Below are 22,247 nucleotides of genomic sequence, written 5' to 3'. Positions count from 1 at the left end.
ATTTGTACAAAAAAGACCTGGGTGAGTTAGCTGAGACAAAGCACAATATGAATCAAGAGCTAAATATGGTCCACAAAGGGACTCTCTCACACCACAGTCTATACTCCTAAGACCAAACAGCCAGTATATACTTAACTCCTGCCTTATCTCAAAGGATAAGGATATATGAAATATAACACAGGAAAATACATGTAAAGATGTGAAAAGTAGAACAATGGTAGAGATACAGAATAAATCAAAGTTAAAAAAAGTACACTATAAAGACAAACATTAGGTCCACTTATCCAGGGTTCCTAAGATAAAAAGATCAATCACCTTTGAGGAAAAACTACTACTCTTGGAACTAAGGCCAGACAGTAATTTCTCCCAAGAGGACCCATAAAGAGAACACTTGAGTAATACACAGCACAGTTCCTCACATGAAACACTCATAGTGCACAACATAAAACATTTCATAGGGCTGTTACTTATTTCAAGTGCCAACATAGATCAATAGCATCACACTAAGGTAAAATTTCATCAAATAAAACTCCACAGGGCACCAATACATGGTAGGCCAGGATCCCTGCAGATCAGGGGCTGTTGTAAAAACAGAGCAATCGCACAGTATGTGTGTCTTTGTGGCTCGCTTCTTTCACTTAGCATAACATTTTGGAGGTTCATCCACTTCATGGCATCTATCAATATTCTATTCCCTTTCATGGATGAATAATAACCTGCTGCATGGTTACATTTGTTTATCCATTCATCAGGTGATAGACATTTGAATTGTTTCCATGTTTTGATTATGATGAATAGTACTGCTATGCACATACATTTACAAGTTTTGTGTGGACGTATATTTCCACCTCTTTTGGATATATGCCTAGGAGTGGAATTGCTGGGTCATATGGTGAAATTCTACATTTAACCTTTAAAGAAACTACCAAACTAAAGTGGTTATATTATACTACTCTGATTGTGGTTTTAATTTACATTTCGTTAGTATCTGAAGGTGTTAAGCACCTTTCACGTGTTTATTGGCTATTTATGTTTTTTTTTGTTTTTTTAAAGATTTTATTTATTTGAGAGAGAGAGGGAAAGAGAGCACAAGCTGGGGGAGGGGTAGAGAGAGAGGGAGAAACAGACTCCCTGCTGAGCAGGGAGCCCAACGCGGGGCTCGATCCCAGGACCCCAAGATCATGACCTGAGCTGAAGGCAGATGCTTAACTGACTGAGCCACCCAGGCACCCCTATGTTTTCTTTTATGAAGTATCTGTTCAAGTTTTTTGCTCATTGTTTAAGTTGTTCCTCTTTTTGGGGCGCCTGGGTGGCACAGCGGTTAAGCGTCTGCCTTTGGCTCGGGGCATGATCCCGGCGTTGTGGGATCGAGCCCCACATCAGGCTCCTCCGCTATGAGCCTGCTTCTTCCTCTCCCACTCCCCTTGCTTGTGTTCCCTCTCTCGCTGGCTGTCTCTATCTCTGTCAAATAAAATTAAAAAAAAAAAAAAAAAGTTGTTCCTCTTTTTTTGTTGTTTTGTAGGAGTACGTCAAATATTCTGGATACAATCTACAATTGATCTATTCATTTTCTTAATGGTATCTTTTGAGAACAGAAATTTTTAGTTTTAATTAAAGTTCAATGTATCAATTTTTTTCTTTTAAGGTAGTTTTGTCCTCTGTCCAAGAAATCTTTACCTAACCCCAAAGTTGTGAAAGTATTCTCTTATAGTTTATTCTGGAAGCTTTATGTTTCTGGGTTTTACATTTAAGTCTGTGATCCACGCAGAATTAATTTTTGTGTAAAGAGTAAGATAGAGGTTGAGGTTTGTTTTTTCTTACGTATACATCCAGTTGTTCTAGCAACATCTTAAAAAGGCTCCTTTTTCACACTGAATTAACTTAACATTGTGGTTGAAAATCAGCTGACTGTACAAATGTGGGTCTATTTCTGGACTTTATTCTCCTTCACTTATTTAGTAGTCTACCATTAACACCAATAACTACACTGTCATGATTATTGTAACTTTATAAATCTTGAAATCAAACAGTTTAAGTCTTTCAACTTCATTCTTTCTCAAGATTTTTTTGGTCTTTCTAGATCCTTTTTTTTAAAAGTAGGCTCCATGCCCAGTGTGGAGCCCAATGCGGAGCTTCAACTCACAACCCTGAGATCAAGACCTGAGCTGAGATCAAGACTTGAACACTAAACCAACTGAGCTGCCCAGGAACCCCTCTAGATCCTTTTCAAGAAGGTACTTTTTAAAAAAATTTCCCACTTACTTTTAAACAGCATTTTAAAATCTACTGTCCAAATTCTATAGGACAATGACCTATATTGGTATTATGAAACTAAGTACTGAAACTAAACACTAAAACTAAACACTGAAACCATCTAAGCATTAATCTATCTCCATTTCTCTCTACCCAAGGTACAGAGCTACTAGAGACCTTGTAACTATAGGCGTGAGACCAATCCATGTCATCAAGACAACTATAAATAAGGTTCCAGAAAATATACAAGTATTGCTGGCTGGTGTGCCCACCACTTACCCTGGTTCAGTATAATCCGACAAGGCTGGCATTGACCCCCATGGCATAGCTCAGCACAGTGGTGCTGACCACAATTCAAAAGATTCTCACATGGATTGGAACAGTGGACCGAGACAGCCTGACCACAGCGAACTGTGTGCCTAGAAAGAAAACAGATGTTTAGACAGCATTAGTTTGATGTTGGACAATAAGTTCCTGTTGGATAGCTAAACTTAACAATGAAGCCCAAATCTTCCCCCCGCAAAAACTATGAAACCTTTCTCTTGACCCTGTTTCTCTCACTTTTCTGTTTACCTCCTCCAATCTTTATTTCCTCAATTACTTTCCTCCTCTCCATTCTTTCTTTTTTCCCCTGCTTTGCTTTCCTTATTTCCCATCCTGCCTTTCTCTCTCCCCTATGTTCTGACCAGTGAAGAAGTGGAAATTTCTCTCGGTAGATTTCTTCACTGAGTAGCATGAAGTAGCGTGCAGGAGAGGAAAGAGCCAGGAGCTCCCATAGTATCTTACAGATGGAAACAGCAAAGCTGGGGGTGGGGGGCAGGGGTGGGGAGGGTTAGTTATAATGTATATACTAAGACTAGAAATACAATGGCATTCTCCTTGGATCTGGTACTTTGGAATTTTATGTAGATATAATACTTAAGAACATACTGTATGTGACTTTGATTCAGGATGGGAAAATCATTCTGGCATTATTCTAATAAGCATCCTAATTTTGCTGACTTATTGGCTATAGGGGGATATGAGGCTAGTGCTTTTAGACAATTATTTTCAAGTCTCTTTCCAAGGTAATGGTTTAGAGCTTGGAGTTACTCTCCTGCAAGAAGAGTTTTATTCTATCCCCTACTTTCATCTCAACCATGTATTTTGTTTTAAAAAGTCACTGTTACATATACAGATGACCAGTTTCCAGTGCTCAGCATCATGGCTAACATCAACCCCTGGAGGTGAACACTATTATCTCTATTTTATGGTAAGAAAATGAGGCTCAGTGAGACCACACAATTTGCCCAGGTCAAATGATTAGTGGCAGAGCCCAGATCTGACCTGGTTTTTCTGACTCAGAGCCTTACTCTCAGGCCATACTACTATCCTAAGTTCAGACAAATGTGATTCACTGAAAATTGGCTCAATCCCATTTTGTCTTGTGGTTCAGAAATCATTTGGGTCTTACTGGGCCTCAGAAACATTTCATAACTATCAGTGATCCTTGCCCTGATGATGGAGAACTTGTATTATAATGAAAAGAGGATGGGCTCTGGGGTCACTTACTCTTTCATTTAACAATATTCACTGAAAACCTCCTAGATGCCAGATATGATGCTAGGTACAGGTAAATGGTCCCTGTCTCCTGAACCTTAATAGGCCTGGGTTCAATCCTGATTCTTTCACCCATAGAGGTTAAGAAAAAAGTCCCTGTCATCTTGGCATTCAACTGACATGGGTAATCTCACTATGCCAATATCTTCTTAATCACTTATAAGACTGCAAAAAACAGGATCAGGAAAGCAGAGTAAACTATTATTTACAAAAAAGTACTATTTAGGGGTGCCTGGGTGGTTCAGATGATTGGGCGTCTGCCTTCGGCTCTGGTTGTGATTTCCAGGTCCTGGGATTGAGTCAGTGGGGAGTCTGCTTCTTCCTTTCCCTCTGCCTCTCTCCCTCAAATAAATAAAATCTTCAAAAAAAAAAAGTACTATTTATGCCTACCACTTATTTATATCTACCTACTTATTCTTACTTTAGAAATTCACACATAAATCATCAATGTGGAAACTGAAGTCTTTAGAGAGCAGTTCTAACTTTACCTGGTCCGTCCACATTCACATGTTTTAGTCATAAAGGCAGGGCAGGGTGGACAAGGTCCAGGATGGCAGAGACTAAAAGAGAAAGGCTTAGATGAATAAATCATACTCATGTATCCAAACCTGAACAAAGTTGCCCCTACTGGGTCTTACTGTAAATGTGCCAACAAATAAAGCTATTATGAGATGTTTTAGTATTTGCCTAAAGTTGATTAAACTATTTAAACAAAAATATCAACAATGTTTTCATATAGGAAGAATGGGTGGGATTATCATCTTAGAATATTTAACCAGGAAAGTAAAGCCCAAGTCAAAATACTGGTTTTATTTGGTTCTGACAGTCAAAGCTGACATTTCCAAATATGGTCTTAGCCCACTTAGTGAAATGTGTAGGGATAAAAATAGCTTGCCACTCAGGTGAATGGTCATTCATCTAGTCAATACTCAGGTAATGGGCTAATGATGGGAACAGTGAAAAGAAGGCTGACATGAGGAGAGGCAGGCTGGTAAGTAAGATAAGGAGAGAACAAATGGGAAGGGATTCATGAAAAGAACTGGACTTAGAGGTATGCTATAGGTCAGGATTAGACTTCTGAACAGAATGCTTCTTTCTTATAGGAGTGATGTTATAAAGAAAAAGAAAAAATTACAAAATGGAATTTATCTATTCAAGTAAATACTATTCTCTTCAAAGTAGATACTCTGGTAAATTACACACTAGTTTAGAAATACTACTTAAAAAAACATTTTAGGGGTGCCTGGGTGGCTCAGTCAGCTAAGCGTTTGACTCTTGATTTCGGCTCAGGTCATGATCTCAGGGTCATCATGTTGAGCCCTCGTGGGGCTCTGTGCTAGGTGTGAGCCTGCTTAAGCTTCTCTCTCTCCCTCTGCCCCCATTTAGCCCCTGACACTCTCTCTCTCTTGAAACACACAAACAAACCAAAACACACATTTTAGGAACTTCTTTGAGAACCTGGGCAGGGGTGGGGGGGTCTATGTGATGGCAAATCACAATCCTTTGGGAATTACAAGCCAATGAGACCCAAGTTTAATTAACTGAGTTGGTAAAAGAATTTGGCATAAAAAAACGAGGTGTGCTTATACAGTGATCTGGCTGAATTTTTTAATATGACTCCTAAACCAGCTCTAATTCTTAAATAAGCTTTAAACACTAAAAACAATCCAGGAACAAGTACCTAGTCTTCTAGGGTGACCCAGTTTGACAGAACCTACATGAGACTTAAGTTTAAGCATGTTTCTTTAAAGATGAGTATTATCATTCAATAGTTGTAGTTCATTTGATATGCCTCAACCCTTTCAGGTGAAACTATTTTCAAAGCCGCACATTTACACAACTTTAAACTGACAGATAAATTGCTGACCAAGTGTGGATGACTCCAGAGCATTTCAAATACCCCTCAGACCTGAACTCAATTCCAGGTTCTTGTAACCTTTAGAACAGTAGTTCACAACACTGGCTCCATATCAGAATCATATGGAAAGACCCACTGCCAGAGATTCTGATTCAACTGCTCCGAGGCAGAGACTGGACACTGGTGTTTTAAAATGCTCCTTAAATGAGGGGTGCCTGGGTGGCTCAGTCGGTTAAGTGTCCGGTTCAGGTCACGATCTCAAGGTCATGAGACTGAGACCCGTGTTGGGCTCCCTACCCAGCAGGGAGTCTGCTTGGGATTCTCTTCCTTCCCTCTCCCTCTGCCTCTCTCTTTCTCTCAAATAAAAATAAGTAAATCTTAAAAAAGGAAAAAAAATGCTCCTTAAATGATCCTAATGTGTAGTGAGGGTTGAGAAAAACTGCTCTACAGAATTTTATAATCTATGAGAACCTAAAACAGAGACACAAAAGGGCCAACTGCGGCTTCTGAGTCCTGATACATATAAATGGGAGAAACTCAAAGCTTTCTTTTGAAAGGAAGGGGTTGTCAGGGAATGGGGTTCAGCAACTGCAAGGGGCCTGACCGGAGTGACAGGACAGTTCCCAAGAGAAGGATTTCCAAAGCCACAAAGGAGCAAGTTTTAGGGCCTCCTTTCCCTTCAGACATGGTGTTGACCACCTAATCTGCATCAATTTTTGATGTTCTTTGGTAGTCATGACAGGGCGCCATTTCTGCTATAGACTTCAAAAAGATAGTTCATGCAGAGGGTTAATTTATTGAATTTACTTAAAATGCCGACTGAGGGAAGGAACAGTTTAAACAGAGGAGTCCCTGGGTTCTGAGGAAGGATCCATAGGAGCAGTAAAAGAAGGGTAGGGGCTGACTGCCCAGCAGGCAGCAGGCCAGGCTGCGTATCCCAGTCTAGGCAGCTCTCCTATCACCGGCAATTCCCCAGCACCCCCACATCCTGACCCACAAGGCCTCTGGCCCATGCTCCATGCAGCAAAAGCACCAAGATAACACTTTGAAGTCTGTTTTATTTTTAGATTTGGGTAATAAAAACAAGTTACCATTACTTGACCATTTATCATATGCCAGACTCTGTACCAAGCTTCTTAGATGCATTAGTTAATTTAATATTCATAGAACTCTAGGAGAGAAGTATTGACACTCATATCATTTTTATTTTACGGATGCAGAAAGTGAGGCTTAGAGAAGTTAAGTAACTTGCCCAAGGTCACACAACTGTTAAGTGATTGACCCTGGGAAGTAAAAATTTGTCTGAAGTCAAAGCTGTAGAAATTTGTCATTTGTAACTAATCAACTGTTATTTTAGGTATTCCTCTTCTTATTTAGAAGCTGACTGGATACACTGTAAAGTTGGCTACTTACTGGACAGAGAGATTCACATCCTAAAAACACTGTGCAACAGGACCCTACACAATTGCCTTTTCACAGACAGAAGTCTGTCCTATTCACTCTTTTGGACCTGGATATCACTGGGGGATATTTCTTCTTAGAAGCCAGCAGTACAGTATTGTGGAAATCCCAGCTCCACCATGTCCTGGCACTATGACTTTGGGCAAGATACTTGGCCTTTCTGAGCCTCATCAGTAAAATGGAGATAATAAATATCTATACATCACTGGGCTGTTTTAAGGATTCAATGAGTTAACTCTTGCAGAGTGCCTGGCACAGTGTAAGCACTCAGTAAATGGTACAATATTGCTCTTCACCCCATCCTGTTAAACGTTAACCACCGGATATATGTACTCAGAGCCACGAGCGAAGTGTGTCTACCAGGAATCCCCACGGGTCTAGTGTTCCAACTTACAGGTTACAGGAATGTGGGCAGTCCTGGCCAGGCTGTTTCTTTCTACAAACCTCACCACAACTATGTGGAATTTCATTTCTGCTCCATTCAGGATTCTTTACCTTGCCTAAAACATATCAGATCAGAGAGTCAATGGTATAAACTTCAACTGCATCCTAGACTTTAATGAAACAGTACAATACAGCTAGACAGCATGAACTTCAGTGTGGTTTTCATTAGTTTGACAAACATATTATCCAACATTCTAAAATAAAAAGATGACTGTAATGCTACTCATCAAAAGCTTCCCTGAGTATGATAAATCCTAAATTCTGGATTACCTGGAAAAGAGAAATAAGTCATTTTTACTTATGAAAATGCCACTTTGACTAATGGACATATTTAATCTAACATAAAAAAACCTTCAAGGTGGGCCTTTTGAAAATGGACCCTTGAATAGACATGGGAATATCTGCTGTAAGGATCAGAAAAAAGAAATAAGGGACAAGAACAATGGGGTGGAAGATGGGGGAACAGCAAGAGATGGAAAGGACATAAAACCCCTGTACAGTAGGAACTTGCCAAATCTAAAGCTATGAAGTAGGCATAAGAGGGCTATAATTTTATAATTAGTGTCTCTGAAAATCTTTAGTGAGTATCTTCCATGAACTTAGCACAGAGGCAGGAAGTGTAAAACTGAAGCAAGGGACTCCTCCATGTCCCTGAGGAACTCATCTTTACTTGGGCAACTTACACCCTAAATGATGGCCTGTCCCCAGTATTTGGCCTCTGCTTTTCTATCTTGTTTCTTTCAGAAACCTTATTCACGTTGAGAGGTTTGATACACCTAAAGGCCCGTGATTCCCAAATCTACATTTTCTGTCTTTTTCCTTTCCCCCCTCAAATCTCCATTTTCTTCATTGCCCTGAATCCTCAGTTCCAGCCCTCTCTGTCCAACCATCTGCTGAACATCTCTGTGTGAGGTGTCACAGTCACCCCAAACTGTCTACATTTACAGCCAAAGTTAGTATCTTCTCTCTTAAACCCCTCCTTCTTCAGTGTTCTCTATTTCTGCCAGCAACACCATAACCGTCGGAGTCACAGACTCAAAAACTAGAGTCATCCCCGACTCCTCTTTTTCTTTCCATAATCTACTTAATCACTAAATCTTCTCAATTTCCCTACATAGTGCATCTCACCTCATCTCCCCTACTTCTACTCTTATCTATTTGCCAGAACCTCATCTCCAAACTGTTAGAAAAACTTCTCCACCTCTGTGCTTTCTTGCCTTAATATAGTGCCCTGGTTTCCCGCTACCATCTTTCAATGGCTCCATCTCTTTTCCCTGACTGTAAATGGTGTTTTATTTTTCTTCTTTCTGCCAGGGTTCTGCATTAGACCCTTTTCACTCCTTACCCTTCCATCTACTACTCTCAACTGCAACTATCATCCCTAAGTCCTGGTTTCTCTAGATATTCCTAACTCCCAGGGCACCTGGGTGGCTCAGTTGGTTAAGTGTCTGCCTTCGGTTGGGGTCATGATCTCAGGGTCCTGGGATAGAGCTCCTTATCAGGCTCCCTGCTCAGTGGGGAGTGTGCCTCACCTTCTCCATCTGCCTCTCCCTAGCTCATGCTCTCTCTCACTCTCTCTCAAATAATTAAAAAAAAAAAACTTTAAATATTCCTAAGTCCTTGTTGGACACCTCTCACTGGATGCCTTGTTCACTCATCCCACTCAATATTTCTAAATTGAACTCATCGTCCCCATCAGTCCTGGTTCTCTTTACCTGCCTTTCTCTGTCCTTGGTATCATCAATTCCAAAAGCATGAAACTCTGGAGCCACATTTGGGTTCTTCCCTTTCCCACTGCTGTTAATTCCTGTTTGCCTTTGAAATCTTGTACCCCCTTCCTTTCTCTCCCACTCTAACACCCATTATAGACTTTTATTATTCTTCACCTGGGTTCTTACAAAACCCCCAAATGTTTAGGCCCCCACATACTCCATTCACTGCCACCAGACTAATCTTTATAAAGAACCACACTGACACCCTCAGAGGCTTCCCACAGCCTGCCAAATGAAGTCTCTACATCTAAGCCTGGTATCAAGAAGTCAGCCCTGGGGCGCTAGGGTGGCTGGGTTGGTTAACCATCTGACTCTCGATTTTGGCTCAGGTCATAATCTCAGGGTTGTGAGAACAAGCCCCGCAATGGACTCTGTGCTGGGCATGGAGTCTGCTTAAGATTTTCTCTTTCCCTTTCCTTCTGCCTCCCTGCTGTCCTTGTATGCACACACGTGCTCTCTCTCTCAAAAAAAAAAAAAGTCAGCCCTGCCTTTCCAGTCATTTCCCATGCCTAGTGACTTTCCCTTCTCCTAAAAGATCCTAAGACTTATTTTTATTTTATTTTATTTTAAAGATTTTATTTATTTATTCGACAGAGATAGAGACAGCCAGCGAGAGAGGGAACACAAGCAGGAGGAGTGGGAGAGGAGGAAGCAGGCTCATAGCAGAGGAGCCTGATGTGGGGCTCGATCCCATAACGCCAGGATCACGCCCTGAGCCGAAGGCAGACGCTTAACCGCTGTGCCACCCAGGCGCCCCAAGACTTATTTTTAAACTTCTGTTTATGCCACTCTCCTCAACAAATCTTTTCTCCTACCAAGATTTTACCTAGTTTTCAAGCCCAGTTGAATTTACCTCCTTTTTTAAGGATTCCCTAAATCATCTAGCCCAAAGTGATAACTCACCCCAAAGATCTCCCACAGTTCTTTGGACTTATAGAACATCAAGTTAATTGTGTCTTAGCTCTTAGACGGGAAGATCTGGGAAGTCAATAAACAGTCTTATTCCCCAGACTCTTCATTGTGTCTGCTACATTAGTAAGTTCTCAATAAAGTATATTACATTAATGGGTCTCCCAAAAGAGCAAAGTGAGGCAAATCATTAGGTAAATATAAGGCCATTATTTGCATTCCCACACCATTTTACCTTACTCAGATCATCTTGACCTTCACTCCACATTCTTCTACCTTTTTAGGGCCTCATATTTAGTTTCTCAGTGAAGGCTTTAACAAGATTTTTAATTCTACTGCAGTGCTTTATGCTTAAAAATCCTTTAAAATAAGGTAATTAAGCCTGGTAATGGTCCTACTTATATAGTTTTACATGGATCTCTTGCTTCCAGTTTCATATTGCCTTGCCAATAGTACATTCCAAAATATTTATTCCTTCAACAAATATTATTTTAGTATCTTTCAAGGCTCAGATTTTGGCAATAAAACATAAAAGACCAGCAGATTCCAAATAAAAGAGTGGCCAAAGTGGAAGAGGGGTAAGAAAGGGAGGATTCCTTTGGAAGACAATGTTTGGGGTCTGATCTTGAATGAATGAGGAGTCAGTGATGAAGATTTAAAGAAAAGATGGAGAAGAACATTCTAGATAGTTGAGTTCACCAAAAGATTGAGTCTAGAAGTTGAAGACTTGATGGTCAATGACCAACTCTTAGTGAGAGCTGCTAGTTAAGTAATGGGAAAGAAGAAATATGAGCAAATTAAAGCCTACAGAAATAAACAGGGAAGAGCTAATCATTTCAAGAAAGGAATGGTCAAAAGCTCCAAGGGTTACCTTACCGTGCTGCCAAAAAGGTTAAGAACTTATTAATCAGCCCTGGATTTGGTCAGGAAGGGGCCACTGATGACTTCTGAAAACAGATGCAGCAAGGTGACAAGGATAGAAGCAAAAATGCAATGGTTCAAGAAGGGAGACAGATGGTTAAGAAGCAAAATTTGAAAAATCAACAACTAGATGAAGGTTAGCCATTAAAAGACAGGCAGGAAAGAAAAAAAATAATAAAAGACATGCAGAAAACAGACTAGCAGCAAGAATGAGCATCTGGATTGCAGAAAGTTCTTCCTAACACATAGGGGAACTGAGCTATTCAAAAACAGGAAGAAGCAGGCCACAAAGAAAGAGGATAGAGTTTGTAATTCTGGTTTATAGGAAATCTTTCTTTACAAAAGACCCCTATGACTGATTTCCTGGGTTAAAATAAAGTACTTTTCAACACTACTCTTTCCTCATACTGCTCAAATCTGGACTATCAAAGCTGTTACAGTTAAGGGTGAGAAAGAGCCCACGTCTATGCCTGCCTCCACCATCTGGTCTAAAGGTAAGATCAAGGAGACCAGCGCCATGGCTTAGAAGTAGCATGAACCTGGTGGGCATGATGAGAAGGCCCATGTCCAGAAGAGCCTGCCAAGAGCACAAAGGCCTGTGACTCTGGCTGTGTGATGGACCTCAGGCAGATGATGTCGGCAGACTCCTGGAACTTTGAAGTCTTATTAGAAACTTCTAAAATATGCCTGGTACATCATTCCTTTGGGCTGGAAAATAGTTACAATGCATGAAGTAGAAGAGACTCAAGTGAAAGCAAAAAAACTCACCACAGAAACAAGTGTAAGTATTAGGAACATGTGCAGAAACATTCTGACAGGCAGGGCACCTCCAACCACTCTGGCCATCTGTCAAGAAAAATGAGAGAAGAAACCAAAATAATTTCCTTATAAAAGCACAAGTAATTTTTAAAAATTTAATCTTAAAGGAAGCCTTGATATTAAAGCAGCAGTAGTCACTTCATGTTAAAGATATCAGATGTTAAGGATATCAGGATATTAAGAAATAAATTCACAATACTGAATACTCTGCTTAAATACTGCATGTAGACTTAAATTTATAAGGACTTTGAATATAGTGATCAAACAGATAACCATATATTTTTTTTTAATTAATGATTTTTTATTATATTATGTTAGTCACCATACAGTACATCCCCGGTTTCCGATGTAAAGCTCAATGATTCATTAGTTGCGTATAACACCCAGTGCACCATGCAATACGTGCCCTCCTTACTACCCATCACCAGTCTATCCCATTCCCCCACCCCCCTCCCCTCTGAGGCCCTCAGTTTGTTTCTCATAGTCCATAGTCTCTCATGTTTCATTCCCCCTTCTGATTACCCCCCTTTTCTTTATCCCTTTCTTCCCCTACCGATCTTCCTAGTTCTTATGTTCCATAGATGATAGAAGTCATATGATAGTTGTCTTTCTCTGCTTGACTTATTTCACTTAGCATTATCTCCTCCAGTGCTGTCCATGTTGCAGCAAATGTTGAGAATTCGTTCTTTCTGATAGCTGAGTAATATTCCATTGTATATATGGACCACAACTTCTTAATCCAGTCATCTGTTGAAGGGCATCTCGGCTCCTTCCACGATTTAGCTATCGTGGACATTGCTGCTATGAACATTGGGGTGCATATGGCCCTTCTCTTCACTACGTCTGTATCTTTGGGGTAAACACCCAGTAGTGCAATGGCTGGATCATAGGGTAGCTCAATTTTTAACTCTTTAAGGGACCTCCACACTGTTTTCCAGAGTGGCTGTACCAACTTGCATTCCCACCAACAATGTAGGAGGGATCCCCTTTCTCCACATCCTCTCCAACAATTGTTGTTTCTTGCCTTGTCTATTTTTGCCATTCTAACTGGCTTAAGGTCAGATACCCATATTTTTAATGTCAATTGAGATATAATTGACATATAACAATAAGTTTAAGATGTACAACATGTTGACTTGATACATTTATATACTATAATAGGATTATCACTGTCACATTAGCTAACACCTCCACTGCTTCACATGATTATCAATTAATTACGCGGTTCTAATATTAAGGTAAACATTATCTAAATCTTGGCTTGAAAAAAAAGAGGACAAAATATTGAGTATATTCAAAATATTGAGTACAACCCAGATGTCTTTTTTTTTTAAGACTTTATTTTTAAGTAATCTCTATACCCAACACAGAACTTGAACCCACAACCCTGAGATCAAGAGGTGCATGCTCTACTGACTGAGCCAGCCAGGCACCCTCAGATGTCTTAAATTAGAAGAGTCACAGATCAGAAAACATGTTATTTTTTTTTAAGCAAATTTTTGAAGATTTTATTTATTCATTTGAGAGAAAGAGAGTGGGTGCATGAGCAGGGGGAGAGGCAGAGGGAGAGGAACAAGCAGAACCCCCGCTGAGCACAGTGCCCACGGTGGGGCAAGATCCCAGGATCCTGAGATCATGACCTGAGCCAAAGTCAGATGCTTAACTGACTGAGCCACCCAGGTACCCCTATTTTATTTATTTTAGAGAAAGAGAGAGAACATGGGTGAGCACGGGTGGGGGGGGGTAGGGAGGGGGAGAGAAAATCTCTCAAGCAGACTCCACACTGAGCGCAGAGGCTCAGCTCTTCGGGGTTTGATCTTACAACCCATGAGATCATGACCTGAGCTGAAATCATATGTTGGCTGCTTAACCAACTGAGCCAGCCAGGTACCCCAACAACTACTTTATATAAATTTTCTAAAGCAAACTATACAGGAAATGTTTTCTGTAATTGCTACTTGGATAAAAGCTACCATTTTCAAAAAATTTGACTGATTTTATTATATCCCAAATATATTTTAACACTGTTAAATTAAGCTGTTTTTTAAATTTCCTTCTTTTCTTAAAAATTTTTATTTTATTTTTACTTTTTAAGTAAGCTCTATGCCCAACATGGGGCTTGAACTCATACCCCTGAGATCAAGAGTTGTATGCTCTACCAACTGAGCCAGCCAGGTACCCCTTAGTTCTTTATTTAAGATCTACAGCTTCATACTAGTCATCTGAAACATGTGTTCAAGGCAACATAGCACAAAAAACATTCAAGAGGAATTAGTTATTTTTAAACCTCAGTTTAGGGGGTGTCTGGATGGCTCAGTAAATGGAGCATGAGACTCTTGACTCAGGGTTGTAAGATGGAGCCCCATGTTGGGTATACTTAAATATAAAATCTTAGGGACACCTGGGTGGCTCAGTTGGTTGAGCGTCTGCCTTCGGCTCAGGTCATGATCCCAGGACCCTGGGATCAAGTCCCCACATTGGGCTCCTTGCTCAGTGAGGAGTCTGCTTCTCCCTTGGCCTGCTGCTCCCCCTGCTTGTGAGCTCTCTCTCTCTCTCTGACAAATAAATAAATAAAAATAAATAAGAGAAAAAAGATAAAATAAAATCTTAAAAAAAAAAGCAAAGTATAAAACCTCAATATATTGAATAAGTGAGAATAACTATACAGAAGAGAGAAATGACTGACCTGCTTGAGATGCTGGAGACCTTGCCCATTTCTTTATGCAGTTCAAATGAAACACATGATAACAGCTCTGACAACTCCACACTGGCGCTGTGACGCGAACCAATTCACAGCATACCATGCACTCATATTTTTCTGTAGTTAGCTGTTCAATTAGAGAACCTGTTTAAAAAACCAAACGAATTAATTCAAACACAGCAAAACATTCCTTACTTTAGTCAACCAAGGATCAGCAACGCAATTGAGGGAAGAATCCAAACGCAAAGGTTTTAAGTATGTCTGATTCTGAGTAAGGTGGTTGTTCAGTGTTTGGAGCCAAGAAGGAACTGAGGAAGAAGGAAGAAGACTTAGGAAGTGGACACTCAGGTGGGGATTTGCACAACTGAGGAAACATTCCCAAGAAACTACCCAGGAACTGACCAGAATAGCCAAATGCCCCTTACAACACAGCTTAAGCATCCTCAGAAGCACCAACTGTAGCACCTTGCCCTGCCTCCTCTGAATCTGATCCAGATCCATGGATTCAGGCTAGGAAGGGGCTCATGAAACTGCCGTGGTCAGCTGAAAGAAACTTAAGCCTGGATAGGTTCCAACAACCCAGGGTGGTAACATCTCTTCTAGTAGTTGCCATGAAAGTCTTTAGTTGATCTACTCAACAAAGATATTCTTGGTGTTTACCATAATCCCACGGTAGGGTTACTAGACTGAAGGAGACACAGAGCCTGGCTCCAGAAGCCCAGCATCTGGGGAGGGAGATCAATATGCTAAGAATCCTCCCAGATGGACTCCTCAATACTTCCACCCACCCCCAGACTTTCCTCAAACACGATCGCAGCAAAGCTTTTCTAGATCCGGGGTATAGTCAGATGCTCTCAGAGACTTGTGTATGTGTGTGTGAGACAGAGAGAGACAGAGAGAGATAAAGAGAGAGAGAATTTCTTTTCTCAGTCCATATATATATACATACATATATATATACATATTTATATATACATATATATATATATACACACATATATATATACACACACATACACACATATATTTTAAGACTTATTTGAGAGAGAGAGAGAGAGCATGAGCAGGGGGAAAGGGAGGGGCAGAGGGAGAAGCAGACTCCCTGTTGAGCGGGGAGCCTGACATGGGGCTCGATCCCAGGACCTCGAGATCACAACCTGAGCTAAAGGCAAACGCTTAACTGACTGAGCCACCCAGGCACCCCTTTCAGTCCATACTTTTAGCATTTATCTCATAATACTATTTAATTTGTTACTGGGTCGAAATAGGTTTTAAGAATAAAATAACTAACCTTAAATACAGCATGCCAAATGCTGTGCTAAAGCACTTCACACATTTAATTCTCTTAACAAGGCTGTAATATATAGGTACAGCTTTATTGATGAAGAACTGAGGCTCAAAGTGGTTCAATCACTTACCTGAGGTCACAAAGTTCACATTTTAATCATTTTATAATATTAGCCTTCCTAAGATTACTTTCTGTTTGTCCACTTTAATGGCAAAAGAAATACAGAACGGGGCGCCTGGGTGGCACAGCGGTTAAGCGTCTGCCTTCGGCTCAGGGCGTGATCCCGGCGTTATGGGATCGAGCCCCACATCAGGCTCCTCCGCTATGAGCCTGCTTCTTCCTCTCCCACTCCCCCTGCTTGTGTTCCCCCTCTAGCTGGCTGTCTCTATCTCTGTCAAATAAATAAATAAAATCTTAAAAAAAAAAAAAAAAGAAATACAGAACACAAGGACTATAAGGTCTGTGAGGCAGGGCCAGGGCCTTGCCTGCCTTGCTCACTGTTGTATTTCCAGTGCCCGGCCATTATTAGCAGGTGCTCAGTAAATATTTATTAAATGAATGGATGAAGAAATAAATGAGTGTCATCTAGTCTGTTCTATAACCTCTCTCCCTTGAAAGTGTCAGGCTTCAGTAGTTTCTGAGATAGCTCTTTTGTTCTGACAAAAGCCTGGAATAAAGATTTTGTGTGGCTGATAAAGGAAATCCACTCGCTTGAGATAACTGATAAACACATCAAAAAAACTGAATTATATTTAAAAAAAAATAAAGAACCAGACTTAGATTTTTTCTTAAAAGCAGGGATACCCTACCCTGCATCCGTTAGCGTCTCTGAAAAGCAAAGTTCATTACACTTTCCACCATTTAGCATGCTACCTGTGGAAGATTCTGAAGGGGTAAGTTAAGTAAGAGAGAGCTCTTTAAAGAGTGAGATTACCAGTGAGTCATCTACATACAAGAGCCTGACTGTGGCAGAGGAATAGTTTGTAAGAATTACATTTGGAATAAGTTTTGTAGAAAATGCCTATTGACTATTCTAGGACAGAAATGAGTTAGAAGTAAAGGACACAAAAAGTAAGTGAAGCTGGGAACATACATGAGAACCCTATGATTGACCGTTGTTTTGATTTTTTGCCCCGAAGGTTTTCTTTTTATTTTATTGTTTCTCTTATTAAGTTTATGGCTTGTTAATAAATAATTATTGTTTTATATGTGATGTTTCTAAATCTAATCACAGTGAACCTGACCACTAGGATACACATACATATAGCAATGTGGGAACAACTGCCAACTTTGAATAAGCCACAAAGCTCTACTAAGCCCTCTCCAAAGGCTGTTTCTCTCACATCCCATGTTGAATTTCACAGTAAATCCTGCTGGCACTACCTTCAGAATATGTCCAGAATCCAACTCCTGCTGCTATTACTATGGCCCAAGCCACTATCTGTTCACCTGGATTATTAAAATGGCCTGCTAACCAGTCTTCCTACTTCTGCCCTTGCCCTACTTCAGTCTATTCTCACCACAGCAGCCAGAGGGAGCCTGTTAAAATGCAAATTAGATGATGCCACTCATGCCCAGAACTTGCCAATGGTTCCTACATCACATGTCTGTAAAAGCCAAAGTCCTTACAATGGCCTTCATCACTTCCGGTCCTCACCTGCTATTCCTCTTTCCCTAAGTCACTACTCTAAGAACACACTGGACTCCTTCCTTGCCCCAAACTGGCAGGCAGATTTCTGCCTGAGGGTCTTTACAACCTGTTGCTCCCTCTGCCTAATACTTTTCCCTAGACATCGGTGCAGTTCAGTCCCCTACCGCCTTCAGGTGTTTACTCAAAATGTGATCTTAATGAGAAGACTGGCCTTGGCCAGATTTTAAAAAATTGCAATCCGCTCCCTCAACATTCCCTATCACTTTTCCATACTGTATTTTTCTCCATACCACTTGACTCTTACAGATCATTTATTTCCTCCACACCACTTACATATCCTATCTTATGTATCACATATTTTATTTTTTTCATCTTATTTCCCAACTCTATACACGGAATGTACACTCCTCGATGGCTGAGGTTTTTATCTACAGTGCTGCCTGGGACATAGTGGGCACTCAATGATACTTGTATGAATGAATGAATGAAAAGAAATAAAAATATAGCAAAAGATTCCAGAAAGACCTAGAAAGAGAAACAGTATAATCCTTTCACCAACAATGCTTCAGTTTTATCAAAACATGTGTGTAACACATGTAAAATATGGTACTGTCCCGGAATAGCTCTGTGCTGGTAAACTATCACATTTCAGGTCCAAGACTCTTGTCTGCTGGCTGCCAGCCCTGGCCTGACCACTGGCTCTTCTTCAGTCTTAAATCCTCTTCCACTAGGATAATTTCTCAGTCACAACTATGTCTACTCTATACTTCTTTGAAAGCACGTCAGTAAAGAGGGTGATGCACCACTGAAATAATCGATAGATACCTGACTGAAGTGTTAACTGACTACAGACTTTTCAGATGCACCAATAAATGTTAAAAAAAAAACAAACCCAAAAGCAATCCAGATTTGAAAAATCCAAAAGTACACTGTGATTAAAAAAAAAAAAAAAGCCATTTAAAAAAATAGACGTACACTAAAAATAATCTGATATCCAGGGGTGCCTGGGTGGCTCAGTTGTTAAGCGTCTGCCCTTGGCTCAGGTCATGATCCCAGCGTTCTGGGATCGAGCCCCGCATCAGGCTCCCTGCTTGGAGGGAAGCCTGCTTCTCCCTCTCCCATTCCCCCTGCTTGTGTTCCCTCTCTTGCTGCCTCTCTCTGTCAAATAAATAAAATCTTAAAAAAAAAAAAATCTGATATCTGGAATTTATTTTATTTTTTTATTTTATTTATTTATTTGACAGAGAGAGAGAAACAGCCAGCGAGTGAGGGAACACAAGCAGGGGGAGTGGGAGAGGAAGAAGCAGGCTCCCAGCAGAGGAGCCTGATGTGGGGCTCGATCCCAGGACTCTGGGATTACGCCCTGAGCTGAAGGCAGACGCTTAACGACTGAGCCACCCAGGCGCCCCTGGAATTTATTTTAAAATATATCAGAAAAAATAAAAAATAGATTAAAAAATGTGAGATTGCTTAAATATTTAATGCTTATCTATTTTATTACACATTATATATTTAAAGTGCAGAGATTTCTTAATAAATAGAAAAATATCATTATAATAAACAAAAAGATGAACATTGTTTATATGATTTCAACAATGTAAAATTAAGCACTGGAAAATTCTGTAAGAAAATAGAAGAAAAGGTTAAAGCTGATTATATCTAGATGGTTGAGACTAAAGGTGAGTTACCAATGTTCATAGCAGCACTGTCCATAATAGCTAAATCGTGGAAGGAGCCGAGACGCCCTTCAACAGATGACTGGATTAAGAAGATGTGGTCCATATATACAATGGACTATTACTCAGCCATCAAAAAGAACGAGTTCTCAACATTTGCTGCAACTATATAGATGGGACTGGAGGAGATAATGCTAAGCGAAATAAGTCAAGCAGAGAAAGACAATTATCATATGGTTTCACTCATTTATGGAACATAAGAAGTAGGAACATCGGTAGGAGAAGAAAGGGAAGAAGAAAGGGGGGGAAACAGAAGGGGGAATGAACCATGACAGACTACGGACTCTGGGAAACAAACTGAGGGCTTCAGAGGGGAAGGGGGTGGGGGAATGGGATAGGCTGGTGAGAGGTATTAAGGAGGGCATGTATTGCATGGTGCACTGGGTGTTATACGCAAGTAATGAATCATGGAACTTTACATCAAAAACTAGGGAAGTACTGGATGGTGACTAACATTATATAATAAAAAAATATTATTATTAAATAAAACAAAACAGAGACAGCAGTGTCTCCAATATTAGCATATCTAAAAAAAAAAAGGTGAGTTACCTACTAAAGTGACTTTATTAAGTTACCTCATTAAAAGTGAGGCAGCTATTTTTAAAAAGCTAATACGCGGGCTCCATGCTCAGTGTGGAGTTTGCTTGAGATTCTTTCTCCTTCTGCCCCTCCTGCGTGTGCTCTCTCTCACTCTCAAGTAAATAAATAAATCTTATTTAAAAAAAAAAGCTAATACAATATAAACATGGTCAACATGTTCAAGATGGTTTTGCTGAGGGGTGCCTGGGTGGCTCAGTCAGTTAAGTATCTGCCTTTGGCTCAGGTCATGATCCCACGATCCTAGGACAGAGTCCCCTATCTGGCTCCTTGCTTACCAGGGAGCCTGCTTCTCCCTCTGCCTGCCATTCCCCCTGCTTGTTCTCTCTCTGACAAATAAATAAATAAAATCTTAAAAAAAAAAAAAAAAAAAGGTTTTGCTGAGTCTGAAGCATATGTCAGATATCGCATTTATGTATGTGAGTCTGAAACCTGTGGCAGAGCTTAGGGAGGAGATAAAAGTTTAGAAGTCAGCACAGCACAGAGGCAGCGGCTGAAAGATATGGAACAACTTGTAATCTTCCAATGAGACCTTATCAAGTAAGAAGAACAGAAGGCTAAGATAAAGCCCTAGGAAACATCAATATTTAAGAAAGAGGTGGAGGAAGAAAAACTTGAAGGACGCTAGCAGGAACAGCCAACGAGAATAAGGAGGACCAGAAATGTGTGGTATGAAGGAAGTAACATTTCAACAAAGACTCCTTTGCATCAAACTCAAAGGGAAGCCCAGGATATGCCTGCTGGGTGTGGCAAATAGGAAGGCACTAACCACCTACCAGGAGCTGTGAGTCAAGTGGTGATGATGGCAGAGGACTGAGAAGGGAATCAAAATAGGGAAAAGGAAATAGAGTGGTTACTCTTGATTAGACTGGAATGGAAGGAAAGGAAACACTAGGGGAGGGGCACTGAGGGGGAGCACATGACAGGGGAAGTTTTTTCTTTCAGAGTGTGTGACAGACTTGGGAAGAGAGCTTCAGGCTGAGAACTTGGAAGAGTGGATGTGAAAAGGCTGACGGAAGAAAACAAAGGAAATCTCAGAATGAATGAAAGAAGAGGAGGATAGGCACAGATGTCTCTGAGTTTGAATTAAGGGAAGCAAAAAGCTGAGAAAATTATGCCCGATGACTTCCCCTTTCTCTGTGAAGTAGGAGGCAAGGAGGTCCACTGAGTTTGAGGGAGACGAATGGCAGGAAGGTCTGAATAAGACTGGAAAAGATTTGTAGTAGTCTTAAATGAAAATGGGATGGGCAGCTGACCAAGGTCAGATAAGGGGAAATAGGCAGTACTGAAAGTCAACTGAAGTTGGAGAATCACGAATCACAAATATTTACTGAGAACCTACTGTGTGCCAAGCATTGTTTAAACGCTAAGAATATACAGTGAACAAACCAGACAAAAATCTACTGTCCTTAGGAAGCTCTCATCTAGTGGGGGAAGGTAAACAATAAACAAATAATGAAAAATTATTGAAATTATATGAAAAAAATGAGTAGCATCATCAAATAGTGGTTAAGTGCTATGGAGAAAAATAAACCAGTAAAGGACAGGGAATGCTGGCAGTGACGGAAATACTAGAGTTCTAAACAGGGTGATCAGGAAGACTTCCCTGAGGGGGTGAGTGAATGTGCAGCAGCACCAAATCTGTACTATCATATGATTTCCTGGAACAGCATTCTGTTAGTCAGATGGAGCAGAAAAGGTAGACTGCAGCATCAACCCTGGGTGGGGATTCTGCCAAATGGCTTGGCAGAAAGATGATACTTTAAAATTACATTAAGGCCCAGCCTGAAGAGGGAATAAAGAAGGACAGACAGCTGACGATACAGTTAGTGGGTGGAACAGACTGAGAGCGCCAGAAGGACAGGAGGTTATGGTCAGAAAGTAGTAGGGTTGTGGAGGGATACTGAAGGTGAAGGTCACTGTGGTTGAGAAGACCAAAGAACGTGAGAATGGTATAATCCGTACGATCACTAAAATCATGCAGAATAATAGCAGGATTTTAGTAGATCAGTTCTCACATCAGAGTCACTTGGAGGCTGTTAAAAAATAAGACTGCTGGGCCCTACTCCCAGAATTTCTGTTTGTTAAGTACGAGGTGAGGCCCAAGAATATGCTTTTCTAACAAGTTCCCCGGTGTTGCTGATGGCTGCTGGTCTGGAACTACACTTTGAGAACAACTGTGGAAGAGGAAAGCTATAGGCTGGAGGCATTAATAAATGACACGAGGGCTGGGAGATT

At 40.6% G+C, this 22,247-nt stretch overlaps 1 protein-coding gene across 2 annotated transcripts in view; it reads right to left on the bottom strand.

Annotated features, from left to right (window-relative positions):
* Positions 1-22,247, bottom strand: part of NFX1 (nuclear transcription factor, X-box binding 1) — a 73,141-nt gene that overhangs the window by 40,393 nt on the left and 10,501 nt on the right. For both annotated transcript variants that reach the window (XM_008695112.2, XM_008695113.2), the window contains exons 3-7: positions 14,723-14,881; positions 11,986-12,063; positions 7,566-7,671; positions 4,341-4,412; positions 2,533-2,672 (exon numbers count right to left, since the gene is read on the bottom strand). In XM_008695112.2, the coding sequence (XP_008693334.2) occupies positions 2,533-2,672; positions 4,341-4,412; positions 7,566-7,671; positions 11,986-12,063; positions 14,723-14,881 (555 nt within the window). The remainder of the gene's footprint in view (positions 1-2,532; positions 2,673-4,340; positions 4,413-7,565; positions 7,672-11,985; positions 12,064-14,722; positions 14,882-22,247) is intronic.

The sequence above is a fragment of the Ursus maritimus genome, unplaced genomic scaffold (genome assembly GCF_017311325.1).
Source record: "Ursus maritimus isolate PB19 unplaced genomic scaffold, ASM1731132v1 scaffold_17, whole genome shotgun sequence".
Lineage (NCBI taxonomy): Eukaryota > Metazoa > Chordata > Mammalia > Carnivora > Ursidae > Ursus > Ursus maritimus.
The sequence above is the reverse complement of the archived record's forward strand: the minus strand, read 5'-3'. Positions and strand labels throughout refer to the sequence as shown.